This window comes from Prionailurus bengalensis, chromosome D2 (genome assembly GCF_016509475.1).
Source record: "Prionailurus bengalensis isolate Pbe53 chromosome D2, Fcat_Pben_1.1_paternal_pri, whole genome shotgun sequence".
Classification (NCBI taxonomy): Eukaryota; Metazoa; Chordata; class Mammalia; order Carnivora; family Felidae; genus Prionailurus; species Prionailurus bengalensis.
In genome coordinates this window covers 32,297,260-32,319,176 of record NC_057351.1, presented here as the reverse complement: position 1 = coordinate 32,319,176, position 21,917 = coordinate 32,297,260, and the positions used below count along the sequence as shown (strand labels likewise).

Sequence of the window (21,917 nt, the reverse complement as noted above, 5' to 3'; positions counted from 1 at the left end):
GAGGTTGAAAACGCAAAGGCCTGTGGGTCCCGGGGAGCAATTATAATGAATGGAGTCACAGCAGTGGCCCTGTTGGCCTGCTGCTTTCTCACTTTGGACAGACATGGATACACAGAGATGTCCCAGTTGGAGGTAAAATAGAGCACGTGCTGTGCTAAATGCGTTGGAGAGACCGGGGGTGGGGGGCGGGGCGGGGGCCCCGGCTCTTCTCTCCTTGGAGGGGTGCCTGCCTTCCCCCAGCTGTAGCCCTGTGTCCCTGTGGGAGCGAGGGCCCCACATCACCCTGGAGCAGGTGCTGTCAGATCCCTCCCCACCCCCACACACCTCGCTCTGCATACTTACACTATGCTCTGGAGACCTCCAACTGCCTGCATCTCTGGGCCTGACAGGCATGTTCCAGAATTCTGGAATGCTCTTCCGCCAGCAGGGCTGTGCTGGGGAATGAATACTTCCCCAAAGCAGCCTTCAGCCAAAGACGGACAAGCATTGGTGTAGGAATAGTTCAGGCTCCCTTACCCTCCCCCCTCTGGTGGAATTAGGCACCTGCTTTATACCGTTTCCCAGAGGGATTCTGCTCCAATAGCCCGGGGGGGTAGCTGGCCAAACAGTGCGTCCTTCACTGGCTGTCTCGCTCTCCTCCTCCCCTGCCGGCTGTCAGCAGGTCCCGAATAAACCCTTGGCTCTCTAACGCTTGTCTCAACATCAACTCCAGGCGTTACTCAAACCAGGACACCTGATTTTCAAGAGGAGCTAGAAATCTGGTGGGGGGTTTTCGTTTGCTTTTGTTTTTTGTTTTTAAATAAAACCCCTTACTTTTTAAGTGTTGGCTTCTAATGTCAATTGTTAAAAACAAAACCAGACACTGCATGGGCCACTTGTCCGCAGGGTAGATTCGGTCCGTGGTCAGCAGTGTGCAAGGCGATGCGTGCACCAGCCCTGGCCTGAGCCTGCACGCCCCCTGAGTTCTTGGACGCCGTGGCCGTGGTTATCCTCATGGGTGTTCTCTTTAGCAACTTGGCTGTCTTCCCCCCCTGCACCTCATGAGGATGTGCCCTCCTTGTTGTCACTCTCCCCACGCCCCTTCCTTCCTCCCTTCTTTCTCACGGCCTGATTTTCCTGGGCAAGCCTCTCCTGCTGGGCCTTTACTACTTGCTTGTTCTTCCAATAAACTGCGCAGCAGCGTTTAGCGAGGGGTTTACTAGCTACTAGAGGATTACATCTCCAGGGAACCTGTTTACTGTTGGTAACCTTTGTCCAGCTGTTTCAGAAACGGCTCCTTTAAGACTTACCTCCAAGCTCAGATCAAGAGTGTCCTGTGGTGTTTATGCGTGGCCTGCTCCCGCAGGGTCCCCACTCTCTGTGGGGGTCACCACACCTTTTGGGTAATGCTGCAGAGGCCCTGCAGGCGTGGGCTGAGTTAAGGAAGCCAAGGGCTAAGGGTTTCAGGTGACCAGGAGGTTTTACAACAGTAGCGTAGATGCCTTAGGGCGTGAACTTTGACCCACAGTGCCCTGGAGGCTGCTATGATCTCCACAGACCAACTCTTTTGCTGCCGCCCTGCAGCTCCGTGAGAATGGTGCCCAAGGTGGGCTGGGGCCCTGAAGCTTGTTCCTGAACATTTTCTTCCCACCCTCTTCACCCACGACCTTCTCATCTGCTTATCATGGCTTTTAGTCCTATATGCATACATTTGCAGGTTTCCAATGGCTACAAAGTGTTCTGTAGAATGCCAGAGTCTTCAAAATGTTGTTTGGTAAAAAAAAAAAAAAAAAAGTTTCCATGATGAAAGAATTCCACCCATAAAAATTGTTCTGAGTGAAGTCTGGTAAGCTGGGGCAAAGGAAAGCAGGACTTCTCAGAGCCTTTACTATGTTAATGGGCACTGTAACTTCCTAAGAGCCTCTAGGTGATCACGGTTCCTCCAAACATACTTGGGGACACATGGATGCAGACTCCAGTGCTGGGCCTGCTGTAGGCAGATGACACGGGTCCCTGCTGGTGATCACACTGCTTCCCGGATGGATCCAGCTGACTGTCACTCCCTCAGAGACTCCCTGGGTATTTGGCTCCTTCCCAGGGTTGGGTAAGTTGGGACGTAGTGGAGGAAGATTCGGGAGCTCAAAAAGGGTCTGAGAGTGGAGAGGAAAGATGGTTCCAAGCCTGACTGGTGACTCAGGGGGTGAGTGGGTGGAGAGGTCTCCAGGCTTCTCTGCTCTATGATTATGGCAATTTGTTTCTCCAGGAGGTCATTTGTGGTAGGAAACATAGCCCAGAAATTAAACTAAATATACCCAGTGCCCAGAAGACTGGAGACAGCAATGGCACCTGGCTGGGGGAGGGGGGGGGGGCGGAGATACTGAGGTTGGAATGTCATGGTACAGGCCAGTATTTTAAGGATTGGGAGGAAAATGGTTTGAGGTTTCCCCCCCGCCAAGGCCTGGCCTGGGTGAAATGGTAGAGGTACATGTCTGAGTTTGGGGGAAAGGGTCCCGTTCCTTCATATTATGCCTCATTCTGTTGTGACCCCCCCCCCTCATTCCCCTCCTCTTTGCTCACCAATGCTCAGCCCTTCTCTGCTTCTTCATGGTTGCTCCTGTCCCCCCCAAACCCACACAGCTTTACCAGCTCTGTCTTCCTGGGCTCCAAAATGAACCTTCTCCCTTCTCCTTGGGGAAATGCCTACCAGGTGGCCGTTAGAAGACACAAGGGCCAAAGTCTAATTCGCACCGAAGTTATCACGACCGATAGAGCAATGGAATAACAATTTCAAAGGACTTCATTACATTTCTTAGCTGAAAGGGTCTTTAGCAATGTCCTCGTGTGGGTTTTGAGACCTTGTGAAGGTCAAGGGAATCTTAGGTGCCATTTCAACATGTGAAGCGGGTCAACATGCAGGTGCTCTGGGTGAAAGGGCACTGTCTGTTCTTTCAGCTGAATTTTGGAACAGTTGCTGTAAACCACTGATTACACTCCCCATTCTCAAGGAAACTAGGGCTCAGAGAAGGAAAGTGACCTGTCCAAGGTCATGGGGCCAGAAGTGGCAAATCTGGGACCTGTCCCCAGGTCCCCTGGCCTCTAGCCAATGCTCCTGTCTCTGCCCTGTAATTCCTGGGTATCCATGACTCGGACCTCACCCTTGCAGCCGGCTCCGAGCAGTCCTCGCCGGCTCTGCCATCCTGGTAACATAAACGACCATCATCAACAACAGCCCCCTGCGCTTCGCCAGGCTTCCCTCTGTCTGTCACTCTTGGGGGTTTACCTCTACCCTGCTTCATGTGAGAAGTCACCCCTTTTCCTACTGCTGCTAATTTTTTGTCAATTTTTGATTGCTGCTGAGAACAAATGCAAAAGAAAGGCGGAGACACACTTCAGATTTTGCTCATTGCATGTTTTCGTTTTTAATTAAATAAGTCAAGTAAGCCATCAAGTGATGGGTTCACATTCTGTTCCGCAAAGCAGACCCTGACCGGCGGTGGCCGCCAGCTCTCTGAAGGGCAGCCCCTGCGTTTCCAGGAGACGGCAGATTGTAGCCACGGCAAGGACATCTGGGACACTGATGGCAAGGGGGCGGGAGCAACGTACACACCATTATGTACACACCTTGGCCACACAGGGCCACAAAGGGAGTGTCCCGTACCATGTGGCCATGAAACAGGACACAGGGTCGAGGTCTTGGCAAAAAAGACAGAGTTTGCAGGATCCAGGAGGGAGCAGGGGAGCCAGGCGAACTTGGCCTGGAACATACAGACGAGATGGAGACTCCAGGGGTGCCCAGTTCAAGCCCAATGGTAGAGGAAGCAGGGTATTTTCCCAAATGAAATACCTGGTCTACAGTATGAGCTGGGTCCATGGGGCTGGCACTGCATTCATATCCGTGGAAACACATACAACCAATTCGTCCCCCAGGCATATAGTCCTGGAATGACAGAGGACACGGAGACCAAAGGATCTCAAAGCTCTTAAGACATCTGAATTTGCCAATTCTGCTTTGTCCTTTTGAGGTAAAGAGCAGCTTCCAGTATTCCTGAAACTGTGGGCAGCCGAGAGGCGATATGGTTGCATTCGGGAAGCCCTGGGCCTTCTGCCTCTTGTCCAGCTGGACCACGTCCTGGGAATTTTCACTAGCAAACCCACCAACCTGGGACCCCTGGATTTCAGCGGGTGCTCCTTTCACTTAGTACAGATCAGCAAGGCCTACTTGGTTTCTGCAGACATGCTTCCCCACCCCCACCTCTCCCCAACCCAGGAATCCATCCCCCCAGGACCTGCCTTTGTTCTCAGCCATGGGATTGGGAGCGAGGGATGGCCTCACAGATGCAGCCGTCTGGTCTTCTGCACCTGTCCTCCATAATCCAGGCCCTACAGGCCATTAAAATAGGCCCTAATGTGCGAGAGGACCACCAGGGCTGGAAGAGACCTTCCGGGTTGGGACCAGACCACCTGATGCTTCCATCTTTAGACCAGGCCCCCATCTTCCGGGACAGGGATCCCCTGACCTCCTGTTGGATCTCACTCATCATCAGACAGGGCAAAGGACAGGATAGAGGTGGTGGGGAAAGATGTCACTGGAATGGGTTGGGTGGGCCCTCTGCTCTCAGGGGTCCGGTCGGCAGCTGCCCCATCAGACCGGCCTTTGGCAGTAGCTTCCAGGCTGAGCATACTGGCAGACGGGGAGTAAACTCTTCAGTAAACTTTTTTTTTTTTTCCTATTCGTTTAGTTATTTATTTTCAAGTGTGTGTATCACATAAAGGGACCAAAGGCTAGAATTTGTTCATGTCTCTCAATCTCAGTAATAACTTGGTGATAACCCACTGCGGGAGGTGGGGGTGTGCCACAGCGTTGTGAATCTGCTTTCTTTCCTCTCTGTGGGGACTCAGGAACCCTGCTCCCCACCGACTGTTCCCAAAGACCCCTGCCCCCAACCTGGTGCCCTCATCCTCTCCGAGGTTTACAAACAAGGCCAGAGGAGAAGCCAGGAATAGGCAGCAGTGGTGACAGCCTGTGGGTGTTAGACACTACCCTGTCTCACCAAGGCCTGGAATGTTCTGAACTATTTATATAGGCCGGGCTAAAGAGGTCTTCATCAAGAAAAAGAAAATGAGTAAACACTCATTGCTGAATGGGCCTCTTGTTCCGGGGAAGCCGGCAGCCCCAGAGGTGAGCCTCAGCTGCTCCCTCTGTCTGCGGGCAGGTGGACGCCATACAGGGGAGAGGCTCCTGATGGAGCAGTAAGAGTAGAGAAGCCCGGACTGGCCTCACTGGAAAAGGAGGCACTGGCCCAGCTGGACCACCTTCCTCAGCCCAGCTGCCTGCTGAAAACCACAAGTGCGTAACTCCAACCAGGCCCCCCATAGAATAAAGTCAGTAGTCGCCCCCACCCCGTCCTTCCCCAAACCCCGAGGGTTCCCGGGAGCATTGCCGAGTCCCAAGGCAACACTCGCTTGAGTTGGGCCCTGTTTCAGACACCAGGGCAAAGGTAATACAGCAGAAAGGGCCTTAAATGCCGCATCTTCAAATCAACAAGAAGAAACCAAGGTACCTCCCTAAACAACACCCTGGGGCCAGCACAGCTCCGCGCCCTTGGTTTTAGTCTTGTGCTCTGAATCGTCTTCGAGTGTCCTTGTGTGTATGGAGTGAGTCAACGGTTTCTAGTATTATTTTGTCTTTCTTGATTTGGGTACAGCTTTGCGTCCCTGCAAAAAATAAGGTATCTTATGTCTCTTCTTTGTCACAAAATAAATAAATTAAGTCAACTTGCAGTGTACAAATTGTCAATGTCCTGAGAAGTCCCAAAGGTCCATTCTCCGCACAGTCCTCAGAGCTCAGGGGTGGAGACCTTGGCCGCAGAGGCATAGGAAGGAAGGAAGAAGTTTGCTGTCCACACCAGGAGGGCCCCAAGAAGAGCCCCAGATGGAGGTACCTGCCTCCGTCCCTGCCCCAGCCCCCACCAACCACAGGTGGGGAACCGTGTGGGGAACAGTGTGGGGAGGGGAAAAACAGCTAGTGCTTCTGGGCTTCCAGAAACATCCTGGTCTCTCTCTGCCCCAGGGTCAAGTTTTCAGAGCTGGAGTCCCCTTGGACCCCAAATCAGAGCCAGCTCCCTGCACAACTTATTTCGGGACTGGAGAGCCTAGACTGGAGGCCTCCTTGAACGACTTGAAGTTCATGGAGACCCAGCAGCTCAAATGTGGTGATTGTGAGAGACCCCACAAAATGGCTACAGTCCTCACCGTCTCAAACAGCAGCTTCTAGCTGCTGGGCGGACACACTCCTCCCTTCCCCACGGCAGCACCAGCTGGACTCAGATCCTCTCTTTCCCTCATGTCCATATTACTCAATCCAAAACTCAGCCCTCTGGGTTTGACAACAGGATAGATCTGACATAGAAGTTGTCCAGGAAATCAGAAACAGCCCTAGTGAACTGGGGCAGCTCTTCGAGTTCTGGGGTGGACTGAGCTCTGCTCCCCAGTTTGGGCTGGGGGTAGAAAAGGACCTCCACTGTGGGGGCATCTGCTGCTTGGCCATAGGCCCTGCCCCCCCAGGAAATGCATTTGGACCTGAAAGAGATGTTCAAATCTGGCCTCGTCTCAGGGAGAGGATGAGGGCTAATTTATGTTGCTTCTGGACACACAGCAAAGAACACTGGTGGTTTCTGAGATTCGTTCCACATGGGGTTCAAACAGAAACGCCCGTGGGGCACTGTGGGTTGCCATGTGGCCGCCCAGGCTCTGGTCCTTCTGGGAAAAGGCTCTTCGTCCTCCTCCTCTCCCTCCAGCAAGAGCCAGAGTGCTCCCTGCTGGTCCTCCCAGCCCCCTAAAGCCCAGATTGCTGTCACGCAGCACTTCTGTAGAAACAAAATAAAAAAACATAGCCACAAAACAAGATACCAAACTATAAATAACTTTAAAAAAAAAAACAAAAAACACCCAGATAAAATACCCAGCCTACCCCAAGTTGAGCAACACTTTTCCCAGGGCCCTAAAAGGAGGAATTACAGATACGAACATGTAACCATGGTGACCAACCATGAGGCTGACCTCTGTCCCCTGTCTTCTCGGGGGAGGGGTATCCTGATGTGACTTCTCCCCAAAGGGCACTCTGCACTCTTCCGGGCCCTGCCCCACACGAGGCCTGGCTGGAAATGGCAGGACTCCTCAGCTGCCTTTTGCCTCCAGTCAGACCTGAGGCAGCCTTCAAATATGGACTCGCTCTCAGGGAGCCAGTGGAGCTGGGACGGGGCCTTTGGGCTGCAGTCATGTGAGGACTGGCCACATCATTTCAAAACATCCTGCCTGCCAGCAGAGAGGATGTGGATGGGCCAGAGGAGGTAGCCAGGAGAATCTAAGGCGTGCAGGGGCCGCAGACTCGGAGGTCCTGTATCCACCGCTCAGTCCTAAACCTGGTCAGAACAGGGTCATGGCCCATGACTGTGTTTCCTTCCATGTCCCTAAATAATTCTAAAAATGTAATTAAAGGCTGCTCTTTAGGTGTGTGATAGTTCAATTCCGTGGGCGTAACGCAACAGGGAAGCCTGTGGTGGGTATGTGCGTAGGTGTGTGGACTTGTGTTTCTATGATGTTTCTGTGTCCGTGTCTGGTATATGTAGGTACCTGTCTTTTACACGTGTATGTGTGCTTTGTAGTTCTATGCAGGGCTGATGTCAGTGACCCGCACAGCGATTCCATTCATGAAAATACTGAATCATTCTTGGTTGATAAGCCCTAGCGGTCATCCTGACATTCTGGGCTGTTCCAGCCCCTCCCCTCAGACCCATGCAGATTCCACACTGGATTGTGTACAAATCCAGAGACTGACAGGTGAACAGTGAGTACAGCAGGAGGTCTGACTGCAGCTGGTGGGTGCCCAAAGCCCCTTCGGGTTAAACATCTGGACTCTGGCCCACGGGGTCTACAGGCATTTATGTAGTTTTGGGTGTATGCTTGTGTGTGTGTGTGTGTGTGTGTGTGTCTGTGTGTGTGAGAGAGAGACAGAGACAGAGCCAGAGACAGTGACCGAGAAAAAAAGGCTTGTCAAAAGTTCCAGGCCTGCGGGGAGCCTGCTCAGGAGACCGCAGCCCCTCAGGTCTGGGTCTGGCGGCCCTCACGGACCGGCACTGTCCTGTTCTCGGTGAGAGACCCCGGGCCCAACGCTGCAGTGGGGGAGCTAGCTGGCGGAAGGGCGGCCTGCCCCGCGCGTGCGTGGCCGCCGCCCGCCGGCCCTCGGCGAGAGCCACCGTGTCACCGCCCGCGGGGCGCTAGGGGGTGGTGCGAGGAAGGCAGGGCGGGCCTTTCACAAGGAGGGGCGCGCGCGGCCGCGGGCCCCCCCTACGTGACCCAGAAGGTTCCGCGCTCCTCCAGCAGGCTGACGGAGCGGTTGGTGAGGGAGGCGGCGTCCCGCGCCAGCCGGTAGCCGAACAGGTGCATGGCCGGGGCGCAGGCGGCCTGCACCACCTGCGCCAGCTTGAAGGGCATGCTGAAGCGCCACTTCTCGAACTGCTCCGAGGAGTTCTTCTGCGTGGAGTAGATGCCGCTGCCGTCCTGGGCCGCCTGCGTGTTCCTCCGGATCCAGTCCTCCACCTGCGCCGTCAGGGGGATGCCGGCGAAGCGGTACATCTCGCGCGCCTTCTGCAGCGGCCAGCGCGCCACGTCCTCGTAGCGCACCAGCATGTAGCGGCCGCGCAGCCAGGCCGGCTGCCGGAGGCCCAGCTCGGCCGACAGCCGGATGCTCTCGCAGTTGCCCCTCAGCCGCTGCACCTCCTCCTCCCCCAGCCGCGCCTGCCCCTCGGCCAGCCACTTCTTCCAGCCCTCGTACTTGCCGGCGAAGGCCACCATGCGGGAGGCCAGCACGGCGCGCGGGTCGCGCACCAGCTGGATGACGCGCAGGTCCAGCCGGGGGTCCTCGGCCAGCGGCTGCAGGAACTCCAGCTGCCGGATGCGCACGGCCTTGAGGGCCATGTGCTCCTTGCGGCGGCAGGCCTCGGCCGCCAGCGTCACGTTGAGGGGCCCGCAGCGACGGTTCTTGCAGTGGTACTTCTCGAAGACCTTCTTGACGAAGGGCGTGCACACGGGGTCCTCGCACAGGGAGCGGCTGGAGCCGCGGCGGAACATGAACTGGGTCAGGTGGTCCTCCGGCAGGGGGCTGATGAAGTGCTCCAGCACGTACAGGTCGCACAGGAACAGCTGCTTGAGCACGTCGCGGTAGACGAGCGCCGAGCCCGCGGCGTTGGCGCCTCCCGACTCGAAGGACACGGTGCGCTCGATGTGCCACAGCGGCTCAAAGAGGTAGAAGATGTTGCCCTGCTGGTTGAAGAACTCGCCCACGAACGAGGAGCCGGTGCGGGTGGTGGCCATGAGGAGCACGTGGCGCCGCGGCCGGGCCTCGCGGGGTCGGGGTGGCTCCTTGGCCTTGGCCTCCGCCTGCCCCTGGGCCCCGGCGGCTGCCTCGGCTGCTGGCTCTACACCCAGCTGCAGACTGAGGTTTCGCAGGCGGCCCTGCAGCTGGGTGAAGGCTGAATCGAGCTCGCTCAGGGACAGAAGGGACGCATTGTCGGCCAAGATGAGGGCTGGGTCGGTGCTGTTGGCGTCTGCCAGGGGTTGTGGGATCTGCTTCAGCCTGTCTGACACCCTGGGGGGACAGAGGGAAATCGGAGTCAGTGAGTGACGGGGGACTCCATCCCTTGGGCACCCCTAAGCAGCCTGCAGGGCTGATCACCCAAAGCCTGTCTTAGCTGGGTTTCCCCAGAAGCAGACCATGAGGCAAGGGTTTGGGTGTGAGTAGTTTATTTAGAACATGATCACAAAAAGAACTGGCAGAGAGGCAGAGAAGAGGGGTGGGAAGAAAAAAGTCGGTCTAGGGTGAGCGGGCTGTCCCCGTGAGCAAACCAATCCCACTAGGGCACCCGGGAGGACGCACCTGAGGATTCTCTTGCCTAAGGGATATGAAGCTCCCAGCTGGCCTTGGCTGAGGGCTGCTCCCAGAGGCATTTACTCCCTGCATTCCTGGCTTGCCGATGTACAGGTGGAGAGAAAGTTCTCTGGTGGAGAGCTGCAGAGGCTTGCAGCAGGATCCCGTGGGCACGAACTGGAACAGTTCATGCTGAGAAACTCAGGTGGGGCAGTGACTGCCTGCTGCACAGTCCAGTTCCTAATCTATCCACGTGGCTGATGCTTTCTTGCAGGGGTTGTGCTGGGAGAGAAGGTCTAAGAAATCTTTGTACGTCCAGCAGGCTCACCAGCAGAGGCACTTACTGCACACAAAGGTACACTGCCAACTCCATGCGGCAGCATTCCCAGGTAGCTGAGGTGAGTGCACACCCCTGGCGTTTAGCAATACACAACCTGAACAACTGCACATGGGAGGCAGCACATGGTAGGCAGCCCCACCTACCAGGTATGTGTACCAGAACCCTGCCTTTCCATGGACTCACCCTCATCCATGGCTTCAGGCTGGTATAGGAGGTGTGCTGATAATGTGAGGCTTTATCCTAGCCAAGAAGTAAATTAGTAATAATAACCATGGTCAGCAAATACTAGAAACCAACTGCGCACCAGGCACTGAGTTAATGTTTTACATTTCCTCATTTAATCTTTACCAGGAAGACCCCATTGTTAGCCATATTTTTAAAATATTTATTTACTTTGTGTGTGTGTGTGAGAGAGAGAGAGAGAGAGAGAACAAGTGGGGAAAGGCAGAGAGAGACACAGAGAGAGAATCCCAAGCTCTGAGCTGTCAGCATGGAGCCCAATGTGGGCCTTGATCCCACGAACCATGAGATCAAGACCTGAGCCCAAATCAAGAGTCGGACGGAGCCACCCAGGTGCCCCATCATTACCCATATTTTACAGAAGAGGAACTTAAGACAGAGAAAGTGATTTTGTCCAAGTTGTCACAGCTAGTGAGGGCCGGAATCGGGATTCCAACCCAAGTTGCTTGAATCCAGAGCCCAAGTGTTACCCCTGAGCAGTGATGAGGACGTGCGCGTGACCCACTGCCTGGGCAGAGGAGGGGCCTGGTGACGACTGGTTGAAGAGCTGCCTTTGTAAGACATAGAGCCTCCACCCACCCCTCCCTGATAAGGAAGACGTGTGCTGGCACCCCTCACCTTGATATGATTTTATTTTCCTTTTCAATGAAGACAAAAACCACCACCACAAAAGCCAGGAAAAGGGCATATTTGCTCTTCATCCTCAGGCTGTGCAATAAGTCCCGGCAGTCCTGGGGGAAAGCGAGTCCTTTCTCCATGGGGAAAGGGGGGGCCCGTGGGCGCTCAGCTCAGGAGCATCACTCAGGACCTGGCTCCGCGTCTTCAGGTGGGGGACACCCTTGTCCTGTGAAGAGACAGGTGGTCAGGACACCCTTGTCTGGAGATGAGGAATGGAGAGGGGTTTTCTCACCAACTTCTGAAGGTCGTGGCCCTGCTTGGCAGCCAGAACCCCAGAGCCACTCTCCCATAGATGAGAGAGCAAATCAAGTCATTTAAAACGCTAATCAGCCCTTTGATTAATTCCTCCCACTTCCATGAATTTATCCTTTGACCTCACACATAACTCAAGGGCAAGTGCATGGAAGAGTGTTCCATGTACTATAAATGTTTGAAACAAAAGACTACAAATACCAAAAAAAAAAAAAAAAAAAAATGATGGAGGTGGACCTATAAACGCTGATGTTAATAACCTAATATATATATTAGATCCTTCACTTGGGTCCTTCCAAAATCCTTCTCGTGGCCTCAGCCTTTCCCGTCTCAGCTTCCAGGAGCAGCCTCCCCCTGACTAGGTTAGGGATCCCCTGGCCCCACTGCCATGCAGACTCCTATTAGTGCCTGAGACTGTCGTAAGGTGAGCCCACTTGTAATGACTTGTTCAATGCTGATCGTCCTTCGTGGAGTGCAGGGAGTTTGTCCAGGCCCCTCATTATCCCTTAGCACTGGGCCAGGCACACAGGACATACTTATGCATGGTTGCCAAATGACAGAGTGGATAAAGGAACAAATGACCCTCAGCGGGAGATGTATATACATTTCTACACACACACACACACACACACACACACCTGTCCTGCATCATGAGCCCGATTCCAGCATAACACCCTCCATCCCAAAATCTATCCCTTCTCCTTAAGGACCTTCATCCATGGGATACTATCTGCTCCAAGTTTGGAAAAATCTTATGACCTGGTGCAGTGCACCCAGGATCATCTCTCTCCCTCTCCCTCCCTCTCTCTCTCTCTCTCTCTCTCTCTCTCTGGAAAAGGTAGATTTTCCCACAGAAGCAGCTGACATTGACATGAGGGAGAAGGAGGGCAGGAAGGCAGGTCCTAGGGTTGACCTTCATCACGTAATGGAAGTGGCTAGAGGGACAGCCAAACCATCTGTCCTTTGGGGAAAACAGTGGGGCAGGGGCTCTGCAATACGAGGAGGCAGATGTGTAACCTGGCAGCCGAGTGGAGGGCCCTGGCTGCACAGGGTAGAGTGGTGCTGAGGCTTCCTGGATGTGGTTGGGTGGAGAGGGGCCCAGGGGGGAAGAGTGGTGTGGGGTCAGCTCCAGGGCAAGTGGAATACTCCTGCCTCTTCCTAATTCTTCTGGGCCTTTCCCCACACACTCATTAAACAACTATTTCCTGAGCACCCACTATGTGCCAGCCTCCGGTCTAAGCACTCGGGATACAAGCAGTGAACAAGCAGACCTGGCCCACAGCCCTCATGGGGCTTACGCTCTGGTTGGAAGGGCCATCTGGAATGATGTGGTAGCTGAAATTTATTGAGTGCTTACCACTCTGCCAGGTGCCGTGTTAAGCACTTGATTTGCATTTCCTCATCAGATCCTTACAGAAGTCCTATTAGGTAGCAGCTATCCCATTTTACAGATGAGGAAACTGGGGTTGAGAGAGGTTAAATAACTTGTCGAAGATTCCTCCAGCAGCCGCCCTCATCACCCACCCGAGATCCAGGTCACTCGAGCCTCTCAGTGCTCCCCCGTCACCCCCACTGTAGCCCATATGGTTGGGCTTTCCAGCGGATGGTCTGTCTGTCCTCCTTTCCCAGACTCCGTGCCCCTTGAAGTAGAGACTGGCATCAGGAATGGTACCCAGAATATGTCAGCTGCCAAAAAAAACCCCACTACTGATCAAACCTTTCAAAGCTGATGCCTGGCTCAGTGCCTGGCAGGCTGTCAGCATGAGTGCAGAATGACAGAGCCAGGTTCCTCATCACCCTGTTTAGCCCAGGGTGGGGTGTGAGGCCGCCTGTCGCTCTGGAAGGGTGAGACCCAACAGAGTCTGCAGGGCAAAAGGGACTGAAATCTGACTTTCTGCCCTCTCATGTCTTGGCTGACAGTTGCCTGTGTCTGATGATGTGAGGGAAGCAGAAGGAGCTGAGACCAGAAGTCCTGGATTTTAGTCTTTCCTGCATGTCTGCCATGCTGTGCAACCTTGTATGAATGACTTAACCTCTCTGGGCCTCGGGTTCTTCACCTATAGCATGGAAAACCTGTACATAAGGCTGCTGTGGGGAATGGTATCTGGGGCGTGGTAAGCGTTCATTAAATCCAAGAGGGGAGAAAAGGAGGGGTGGAGTGGGGGGACTTGCCTTCACTGTCGTCTCCCTTCTTCTGGGTCTTTGGTAAGATTAGAAGTTTGGCTGCCTTGATGACAAAGCTCCTGCACCTTCTCCTCCCCTCCCTACCAAGCACGGTTTCTATTTCTGAGTTGCCATCCCAGTCCCCTCACCACCCCCCCCGAAAAATACAGGGTTCTCAAGAACCTTCTCGGCATTGCCCTAAAAGGAAGAAGCAATGGTGAAGACTCTCTCCCACACGACACACAAGGCAGACTGTTGGCTCCTTTGCCCTGTCCCAGCAGGCTGGCCCTAGCTTTAGCTTTGGAAGCCCCGTGGATGGTGGGCACGCAGGTGAGAGAGGTTTGGCGGTCCCAGGGGGAATGTGGGAGGTCCCCAGACCCAGGAGTCAGGAGAGGAGGTCCCCAGACCCCCAGAGAGGCCAGGAGGTCACAGGGTCATGAGGGAGGAAGACGGGGCCAGGATGGCGGCCACCTGACAAAGCTCCAGACACAGGCCCTCGGTAAGGAGGTCTGTGACATCTGTGAACACTAGTCAAACCTTGGTGCTGCCTCCCTCCCCAAACCCGTGCCGCACCCTTGCTTTAGCTCGTGGGAAGAACACAGCAGCTTTTCTTCCTCTTGGGAGATGCCACCCCCCGGGGGAGTACTTGATACCCTCCCCCCACCGCCCCCAACACCCAGCAAGTGACGTGACAGCCAAAGGCAAAGGTGGGATGCCAGCCAAGGTCCCGTTTCCAGGGCACCAGGGCCAAGAGTGAAGAAGGCCAGAAGCACGGGCCAGCCCAGCTCTGCCTGGATGCAGCAGGTGGTAGGACAGCTGCCCTTGGCCCTGTTATACCCAGTGCTCAGCTCTGGAGTCCTCCTCCGGAGCCCTTCCCGGACCACCAACCTCACACTGACCATCTCCCCTCCCCCATCATTTCCCTTCTCAGCATCCTGCTTTATTTCCTTCCTGGGCCGGAATGTGCTTGCTTCTTGCCTATTTCAGCCCCTGGAGTGGGTTCCATGAGAAGAGAGCTTTGTCGGTCTGTTCCACCTTCGTTATTCTGTGCCCAGAATCCCAGTGCCCTAGTCTGGGTGTGTACTGGGCACAGGACAGGTGCTCCGTAACCCTTGTTGAATGAACGGATGAATGCCTTTTCCAAAGCATTTAGCCCAGCGTGAGATGCTTACTCAGTTCTACGTGGATGGGAAGTATGGAGAAGAGAAAGCAGGTGTTCCCTACATGAGTGAACCGTGCGCGTGCTATGAGCATGTGCATGTGTGTGCTGAGTGTGTGCCCTGAGTGTGTACTAGAAGGATGTGCTGAGTGTGTACTGGAGGCCAATACTACAAGTGCGTACTATGGGCAAAACTTCAAGCTTTGGGGTTTCACATACATCAGTCTCTGGAATTATCATTATCAATCCGGGATGTCATTTGGGGATGAAGAAACGGGGCCTCGGGGCTTTCAGTTCAAGCCTGTATAGCTATGTGCTAATGGTGGGAGGGCAGAAACCCGCCACGGGTAGCCCAGGCAAAGCTTCGTGAGGGAACACCGAAAAGGAAGTGGGCTGAGCTGAGGCCCTAACTCTGGGCACCGGCTTTCCTGCCGTCCTCTTTCCTCAGGGGCCTTTCTGCTCAGGCCTCCGTCCTGCCTGGCAAGGGGCCCTCACTAGACAACAGTTGTCTACTTGGATGCCTCCCAGCCTCCCCCTGCCTCCCCTAGGGGGAGGTGGGGTCCTAGAGTCTGCTGTGAGTGAAGCTCTGATAAGGGATGGGCCCTGCCAGGCATTGCATCAGGCAGCAAAACTCCACTCCCCTCACTTGCTGGGCCCAGGAGCGCAGTGGGAGCTGGGCCGCAGCGGTCACAGGCCCCGATCCCACAGCTGCTCCATCAGAGGAAGAGCCACCCAGAGAAGAGAAGCTGAGGGAGGGGGGGTGCTCCGTGGGAGCCGTGAAGCCCACTGTGGGGAACTCTACACCAACAACCCGTGGGCCACAGCCCTGGGGGGCCAGAAGGTGCCCCAAGCGTGCCATGCCACCAAAGCCCATAAGGAGGGTTTCTGTGAGTTGTCTCGGAATCCCCCAGAGAGCAGAACAGAGGGCAGGGCAGGGAGGAGGAGTTCAAACGCCGGGCCTGCCCATGAGGTAGGCGATCTTTGCTTGGAGAACGCAGAAGCCCAGCCAGGGGCCTGTCCAAGCTAGGTTCCATTCCACATCAGCAAGGATGGCTTGGGAAGAACCAAAGCCCCCCTGCATCTCAAGCTTAGTGTCTAACAGGAGAGTAGATGCCTAGGGGGGCTGTTAGATGCATCAGCGAGTGAAGGAAGAAGGGAAGGAATAAAAGAATGAAGTGAACGAACGTCTGGCTGATGCCCCCTGCTGCAGCTTGGGGCTGTCCTTACTCCTCGGGCTTGCTCACATTCCAGGGCTCCAGCTTCCTCTCCCAGGAACAGACCCCTCTGTGACTTCCTTACGGGCGTGCGCTCCGCCTCAGCCAAGACAGAGACAGAGTAGAAGCAGCCAACGGTGAAGGTGTGTATCACCTGAGCGGCCATGGACATCCAAGAACTTGTGAGAAGCTGAGGGCCACAGCCACGAGGTGGACCATGGGGCTGAGGGCCAGCCTGGTGGGGGCAGGGCCGCCACAGACTCTCGGGGAGCCCGCCCTGTTTCGCTCTGTGGGGATGAGGGGGAACACACGCTCTACCCCCATTTGAGAGTCGCTTCATCAGGGCCTGCTCAGCCCTGTGGGCAAAACATCCTGTGTAAAACCCCAGAGCCTGTGTAAAACAGGTTCGTGAAATACAGGGCCCCAGAGAATGGTCCCAGGCCCCCCTGTCAGCAGAGACACTTCCAGCACCTCTCACACTGAACCTGGGGCCCTGGGCTGGGTCGGAGCGGAGTCCTGCTCTGGGCTTTGCTGCACTTGCCCAGACAGGGGCTCCAGGGGAAGCTGGTGTCCCGGATGTCCAAAAGAAATCTGTCCTGCATACCACCCCATGGATCATGAAAGAACATGGCTCTTGCCCTAAAACTGCAGAATGTCAGGACTTGGTGATTTTCTTATCCACCCTTCCTCATTTTTCATCTGTAGAAATTCAGGCTCAGAGAGACCAAGGCATACAAAGTGGATGGTGACAAAACTCGACTGCGTAGGTCTCCTGTCTCGCCGGCTAGTGCTGGCCCTGCCCCGCGTCATCGGTCTGACGCTCACGGCTCAGCCCACTTAAGAAGCGTCTGTACAGGGATGGCAATACGTGGCACACGTCACCACTCAGCAGCCCTGCGCCCGAAGCAGACATCACTAATCAATCAACGTCCCCTTTTCAGCTAAGACTGGATGTAGCCTCACTTCTCACTGCAATGCCAATCCATTCAGGTCATCATGTGAGATAAAACCAATTTGCCCTCCCAACTTTACAGGATCCTTACTGGCTACCAAACAGAATTCCTCACCACCCCTTGCTTTGGCATGCCACGATCTGACATCACCCTGCAATGCCAGCCCAAATTCCAGGTCTCTTCTAACATAAACCTTCTATTCAAGCACATGTGCCTTGTGTATCTATCCTCCAAGCCTTTGATTTAGTCCATAAAGCCCTTTACTGAACAAAACACCGCAGGTTATAATTAACGGTGAGGTTACTAAGAATAGTTAAGGCACCAAAATTTGCAAAAAAAAAAAAAAAAAAAAAAAAGGCCTTTTGAAAAGAACTGGAATGGACACAAGGTTCTTATAATTCCACCTTTCTCCCTCACTTGGCTTGTGCTTCCATGAACGAGAGTGGAGGCGGAGTTACAGAGAGCCTAGGAAATTGCACAGAACCACTGCCAATCCATTCCATACCACAGCTGGCAAAGATCTTTACACGGCTAATTTTATATTATTACTCGCATGCCTTTATATGTTTTTATGAATAAGAGCCAAAATTTAAAAAAGTCTTAGGGCTTCCCCACAAAATGTTTTTTTGGGTTCTGGGAAAATTGGGGCAAGCCCACTGGAGTGCGTCTTGAGTGTGAACATAATCTGCTAGGGGAACAACGGCAGAAAAAGGCTGAGGCCAATTGCCTAAAGCATATAAGGGCAAATCAGAATAATGCATGGTGCCCGTTTTCTCACAGATCAGAGGACAACGTATTCTGGAATATACTGTGCAGGTCAAAGGACGGGGAAACGACTAGCAGAGACCTGGTGCTCATCACGTGCCCACGCGCTCTCCACCTTCACCAGCCCGTTGAGGCACATGACCCAGATCGGATCAGTGGGACGTAGGTTAAAGTGACGTGAGCCGCGTCAAGGCCTGGTCCTCCAGATGATCCCACACATTCCTCAGGCCCTCTCTTCTCTTGCTGTGGCAACACGGGAGGCCACATGTTCCAGCTGGCTGAGTACAGATCCTGAGCTGCTGCCTGGAGAGCCTCCCAACCTGAGCCAGATGTAGCGTAAGTGAAAAATAAGCCTTTGTTGGGTGTAGCCACTGAGATCGGGGGGTCTGACTGTTACTGCAGCACAAGCTGTTCTGTCCTGATACGTAGGACCCTCTTGTTGATAGGAGTATCCTTTTTTTTTTTTTAATTTTTTTTAACGTTTATTTATTTTTGAGACAGAGAGAGCATGAAAGGGGGAGGGGCAGAGAGAGAGGGAGACACAGAATCGGAAGCAGGCTCCAGGCTCTGAGCCGTCAGCCCAGAGCCTGACGCGGGGCTCGAACTCACGGACCGCGAGATCGTGACCTGAGCTGAAGTCAGACGCTTAACCGACTGAGCCACCCAGGCGTCCTTGGGGAGTATCCTTTTTGAAGGACAATTTGGCAAAACCATCACCAATTTTAAAAAATTTAATTTATTTGAGAGGGAGAGAGAGAATGGGAGAGAAAGGTAGGGGGAGAGAGAGAGAGAGAGAAAACAGGGGGAGGGAGGCAGGGGGGAGGGAGAGAGAGACCCTTAAGCAGCCTCTATTCTCAGCACAGAGCCCAATGCAGGGCTCAATCCCACGACCTTGGGATCATGACCTGAGCCGAAATCAAGAGTCGGATGCTCAACCGACTGAGGCACCCAGGCGCCCCAAACCATTACAATTTTAAATACGCACTCCTTTTGACCCAGCAATACCACTTCTAGAAATTAATCCTGCAGATAACACTTGCAGATACACTGTCACAGTTACAAGGATACCTACAACAGTAAACTGTTTCTAATGGCAAAAGGCTGAACATAACCTTAGTATGTGTTAATAGGCAAAAAAAAAAAGAAAGAAAGAAAGAAAGAAAGACCCACCCCCAAAACAAAAAACTAGTTAGATAAATGATGGTACCTTTATCAGCACAGTACTCTGTGCTGATTAAAAAGACTGGGGCGCCTGGGTGGCGCAGTCGGTTAAGCGTCCGACTTCAGCCAGGTCACGATCTCGCGGTCCGGGAGTTCGAGCCCCGCGTCAGGCTCTGGGCTGATGGCTCGGAGCCTGGAGCCTGTTTCCGATTCTGTGTCTCCCTCTCTCTCTGCCCCTCCCCCGTTCATGCTCTGTCTCTCTCTGTCCCAAAAATAAATAAAAAACGTTGAAAAAAAAATTTAAAAAAAAAAAGAAAGAGGCAGCTCTCTATGGGCTGATGTGAAATGCTGTTCAAGATATGAGTGATACAAGCAAGGAGCAAGAACGTGTGAGGTCTTACTACCATCTGTGGAAAATCGGGGGTGGACATGCGCAAATGCTGGAACACAGAATGCCTCTAAGAGAGAAAAACGAGAAGCTGGCAAGAGTGGCTGAGGGCAACTGGGAAACAGGGGCGGGAATGGGGACCCACTTTTCACTGATGCCTTCTTGTATTGCTTGTATTGCTTGAATAAAAGGAAGTGGTTATGAAATAAACCGGACTAAAAAAAGAGTACATGGAATTGTGTTCTAATCCACTGCCTGCTGCACAGTTAGTGCTTAATATTTACTTGATCGACCAAGGGCGTCTAAGAAGCTCTGGGAGAAACTGAACCCAGCATGAGGAAGAGGGAGCCCTGACAAAGATGGTGACCGTACCAGGTTTCCAGTATCTTAAACCGAAGAATGCCGTGAAGCTGAGGACAGCAAGTAATTCTCAACCCACGAGCCAAAGCCTCGAGCCGAAGATTGGTGTTGACTGCCTAGAGCCCTGTGAGAAGACTGAGGTCAAGCTTGTTTTCCATGAGAAGGAATGTGGTGGTTGATTAGTGATGTCTGCCACGTGTGTAAGAGGGGAACGGGGTGACACGTGTGTCACATATTTGCCATTCTTACTTCAGGAGGAGCAGCCTAAGAAGGCTAGGAATCTTCTGGGCCATGGAGTTCTTTCCCTCCCTCATTCCTTATGTGCCCTTTGATTTCTGGTTTTGGTCGTGCTCATTACTACAAAGGGCTGTGTTCATTTGCGGGTTTGGGGGCTTTCGTTAGTTTTATTGATCAGCAACCTTTCAACCAGAAACGTGTGCCAGTATGTATACACGCATACGGGCACATCGTAGGTGAACACGCTCAGGAGAAGCCTGTGGCTGCTGCGGGGGGGGACCGGGGGTGCCCCTCAATATGGTCACACAGCTTTCCCACCTCACTCTGTGCCTTTGTGAAGAGAAGTCCACAACAGCATTTCTGAGATCACCGGGGAGGAAAAACTCTCAATACATAAGCCCAGGACCCCCTTCCTGCTCTATCCTACTTACTGAACTTCCTAAGGGGACTCCAGAATGTTCTGTGCCCAGAAAACCTCCAAGCACAGGACAGGATGGACAGAATTTCTTTTGCTCCCTATTCTTCCAACCCTCCTGGCTTTTGTGCAGAAGAAACAGAGTTTGGATCCTCTGGGGTACTTGTAGTCCTACAGTTTCCTCAAGCCCCCATATAATGGTGCATTAGCAGTAGGAAGGGGCTTTATTCCTTGTGACCAAAAAAAAAAAAAAAAGGGACCCAGCCTCTTTTCTTTTTCACCAGGGAGTTCTGCCCACCATCCAACCAGTACTGCATCTGTGGGGGGGGCAGCCAGGGGTAGGAGAGAGAGGGGCAGAGGGGTCCTAGCCCACACTGACTTCTGCTATGGTCTGAGCTGATCTATGGCCACGACAGAGCCTATCTGTACCCGGCCCTGGGAAAGGAGAGTCTGAGGGTGGGGAGAGGTCCAGGTAGTCAGCTGCCTACTCTGAGCACTGGACAGACGACCCTGGACTTAGAATCCGAGTTGGACCGGGTCCCTATTCTCCCATTCACTCTGGTGACCGTGGGCAAGGTATTTAACTGTTCTGAGCTGTTGCGAGCATCGGATAAGCTTGTGGGAGGCTCTGCATACAGGCTGGTCTTTAGAAGCCAGAGCCTACCGTGCTAGGAGTGCTGTTGGTGTGCACTCCCCTTGAGCATCTCTCGCTCAGCTGGGGTGTAGGCTGCTGCAGGGGAAGGGTGCGGGTGGATTCATTGCTTTTCCTGTGGGACCAGCCCAGACAATCCTTGCCTACTGTAGCCGTTGCTGCCCCTATGACTACTGGTCACTAGAAAGCATTATTGGGAGGGACACTCATGCAATGCACCAGGCCTCAGGCCTGAACATGGCCATCGCCAAATAGTTTCAGGCTTCCCAACTGGGAGGGCAAGTCAATTTCAACTCCTGGGCCAAGGCTGATCAATTGGAAGTGGCTGCCCAGCGCGCTGTATCTGAAAAAGTACGTCTCACAGGAGAAGAGGGCTATCTGTGATTGCTTGGTGACGTCTGCCATGGCTAGAGGGACAGCATGGCTCTTGTGCCTTTGCTAAGAGTCAGCCTGCGCTCTGCTTGGTAGCAGGTGACAGTCACCTGGCTGGGGCAAGGGTTTGGGGGAGGGGGTGTTCAGAAGTTACTGAGGCCTGGGTCCCACCCCCAGAGATTATGAGTGAATTAGTCTGGGTATGGCTTGGGCATTGATTGTTTAAAGCTCTGCGGGTGATTCTAACCTAGAATGGCCAAGGACTGAAAGCCAGGCTTTAGCCCATCCAGCCTGCTTAAGGAGCACCTGCCTGTGGCACCAGCTCAGGAGCAAGACCAGACTGGTGGTTGTAGGGGAGGGGAGGCGGGGGGCGGGGAGGGAGGGTTGCTGATCCCTTGCTGACCAGGGACAGATGGCCATGCCAGGTGAACAGGTCTGTGTTCCTTGTTTCACTCAGGACACACAAGCACTTGGGGGAACGTCTAGGTCTGTGTTGGAGCAGTCCATTTAAAACCAGCTCCCCTAAACCATGGGATACTACTCAGCCATAAAAAGACACGAACTGGGGTTCCTGGATGGCTCGGTGGGTTAAGCACCAGACTCTTGATTTCGGCTCAGGTCATGATTTCACAGTCATGACTTCGAGCCCCAAGTTGGGCTCCAT

The 21,917-nt window shown here is 53.8% G+C and overlaps 1 protein-coding gene across 2 annotated transcripts in view; it reads right to left on the bottom strand.

The window, feature by feature from the left end:
* Positions 1 to 3,373: 3,373 nt before the first annotated feature.
* CHST3 (carbohydrate sulfotransferase 3) overlaps positions 3,374 to 21,917 on the bottom strand; it is a 37,139-nt gene continuing 18,595 nt past the window's right edge. The window contains exons 2-3 of one of the 2 annotated variants that reach the window (XM_043596575.1): positions 11,103 to 11,328; positions 3,374 to 9,625 (exon numbers count right to left, since the gene is read on the bottom strand). In XM_043596575.1, coding sequence (XP_043452510.1) covers positions 8,326 to 9,625; positions 11,103 to 11,242 — 1,440 coding nt within the window. In that variant the 5' untranslated portion in view covers positions 11,243 to 11,328 and the 3' untranslated portion in view covers positions 3,374 to 8,325. Of the gene's footprint in view, positions 9,626 to 9,913; positions 10,631 to 11,102; positions 11,329 to 21,917 lie in introns of those variants that run through there. The other variant, XM_043596576.1, reaches the window with a different exon arrangement.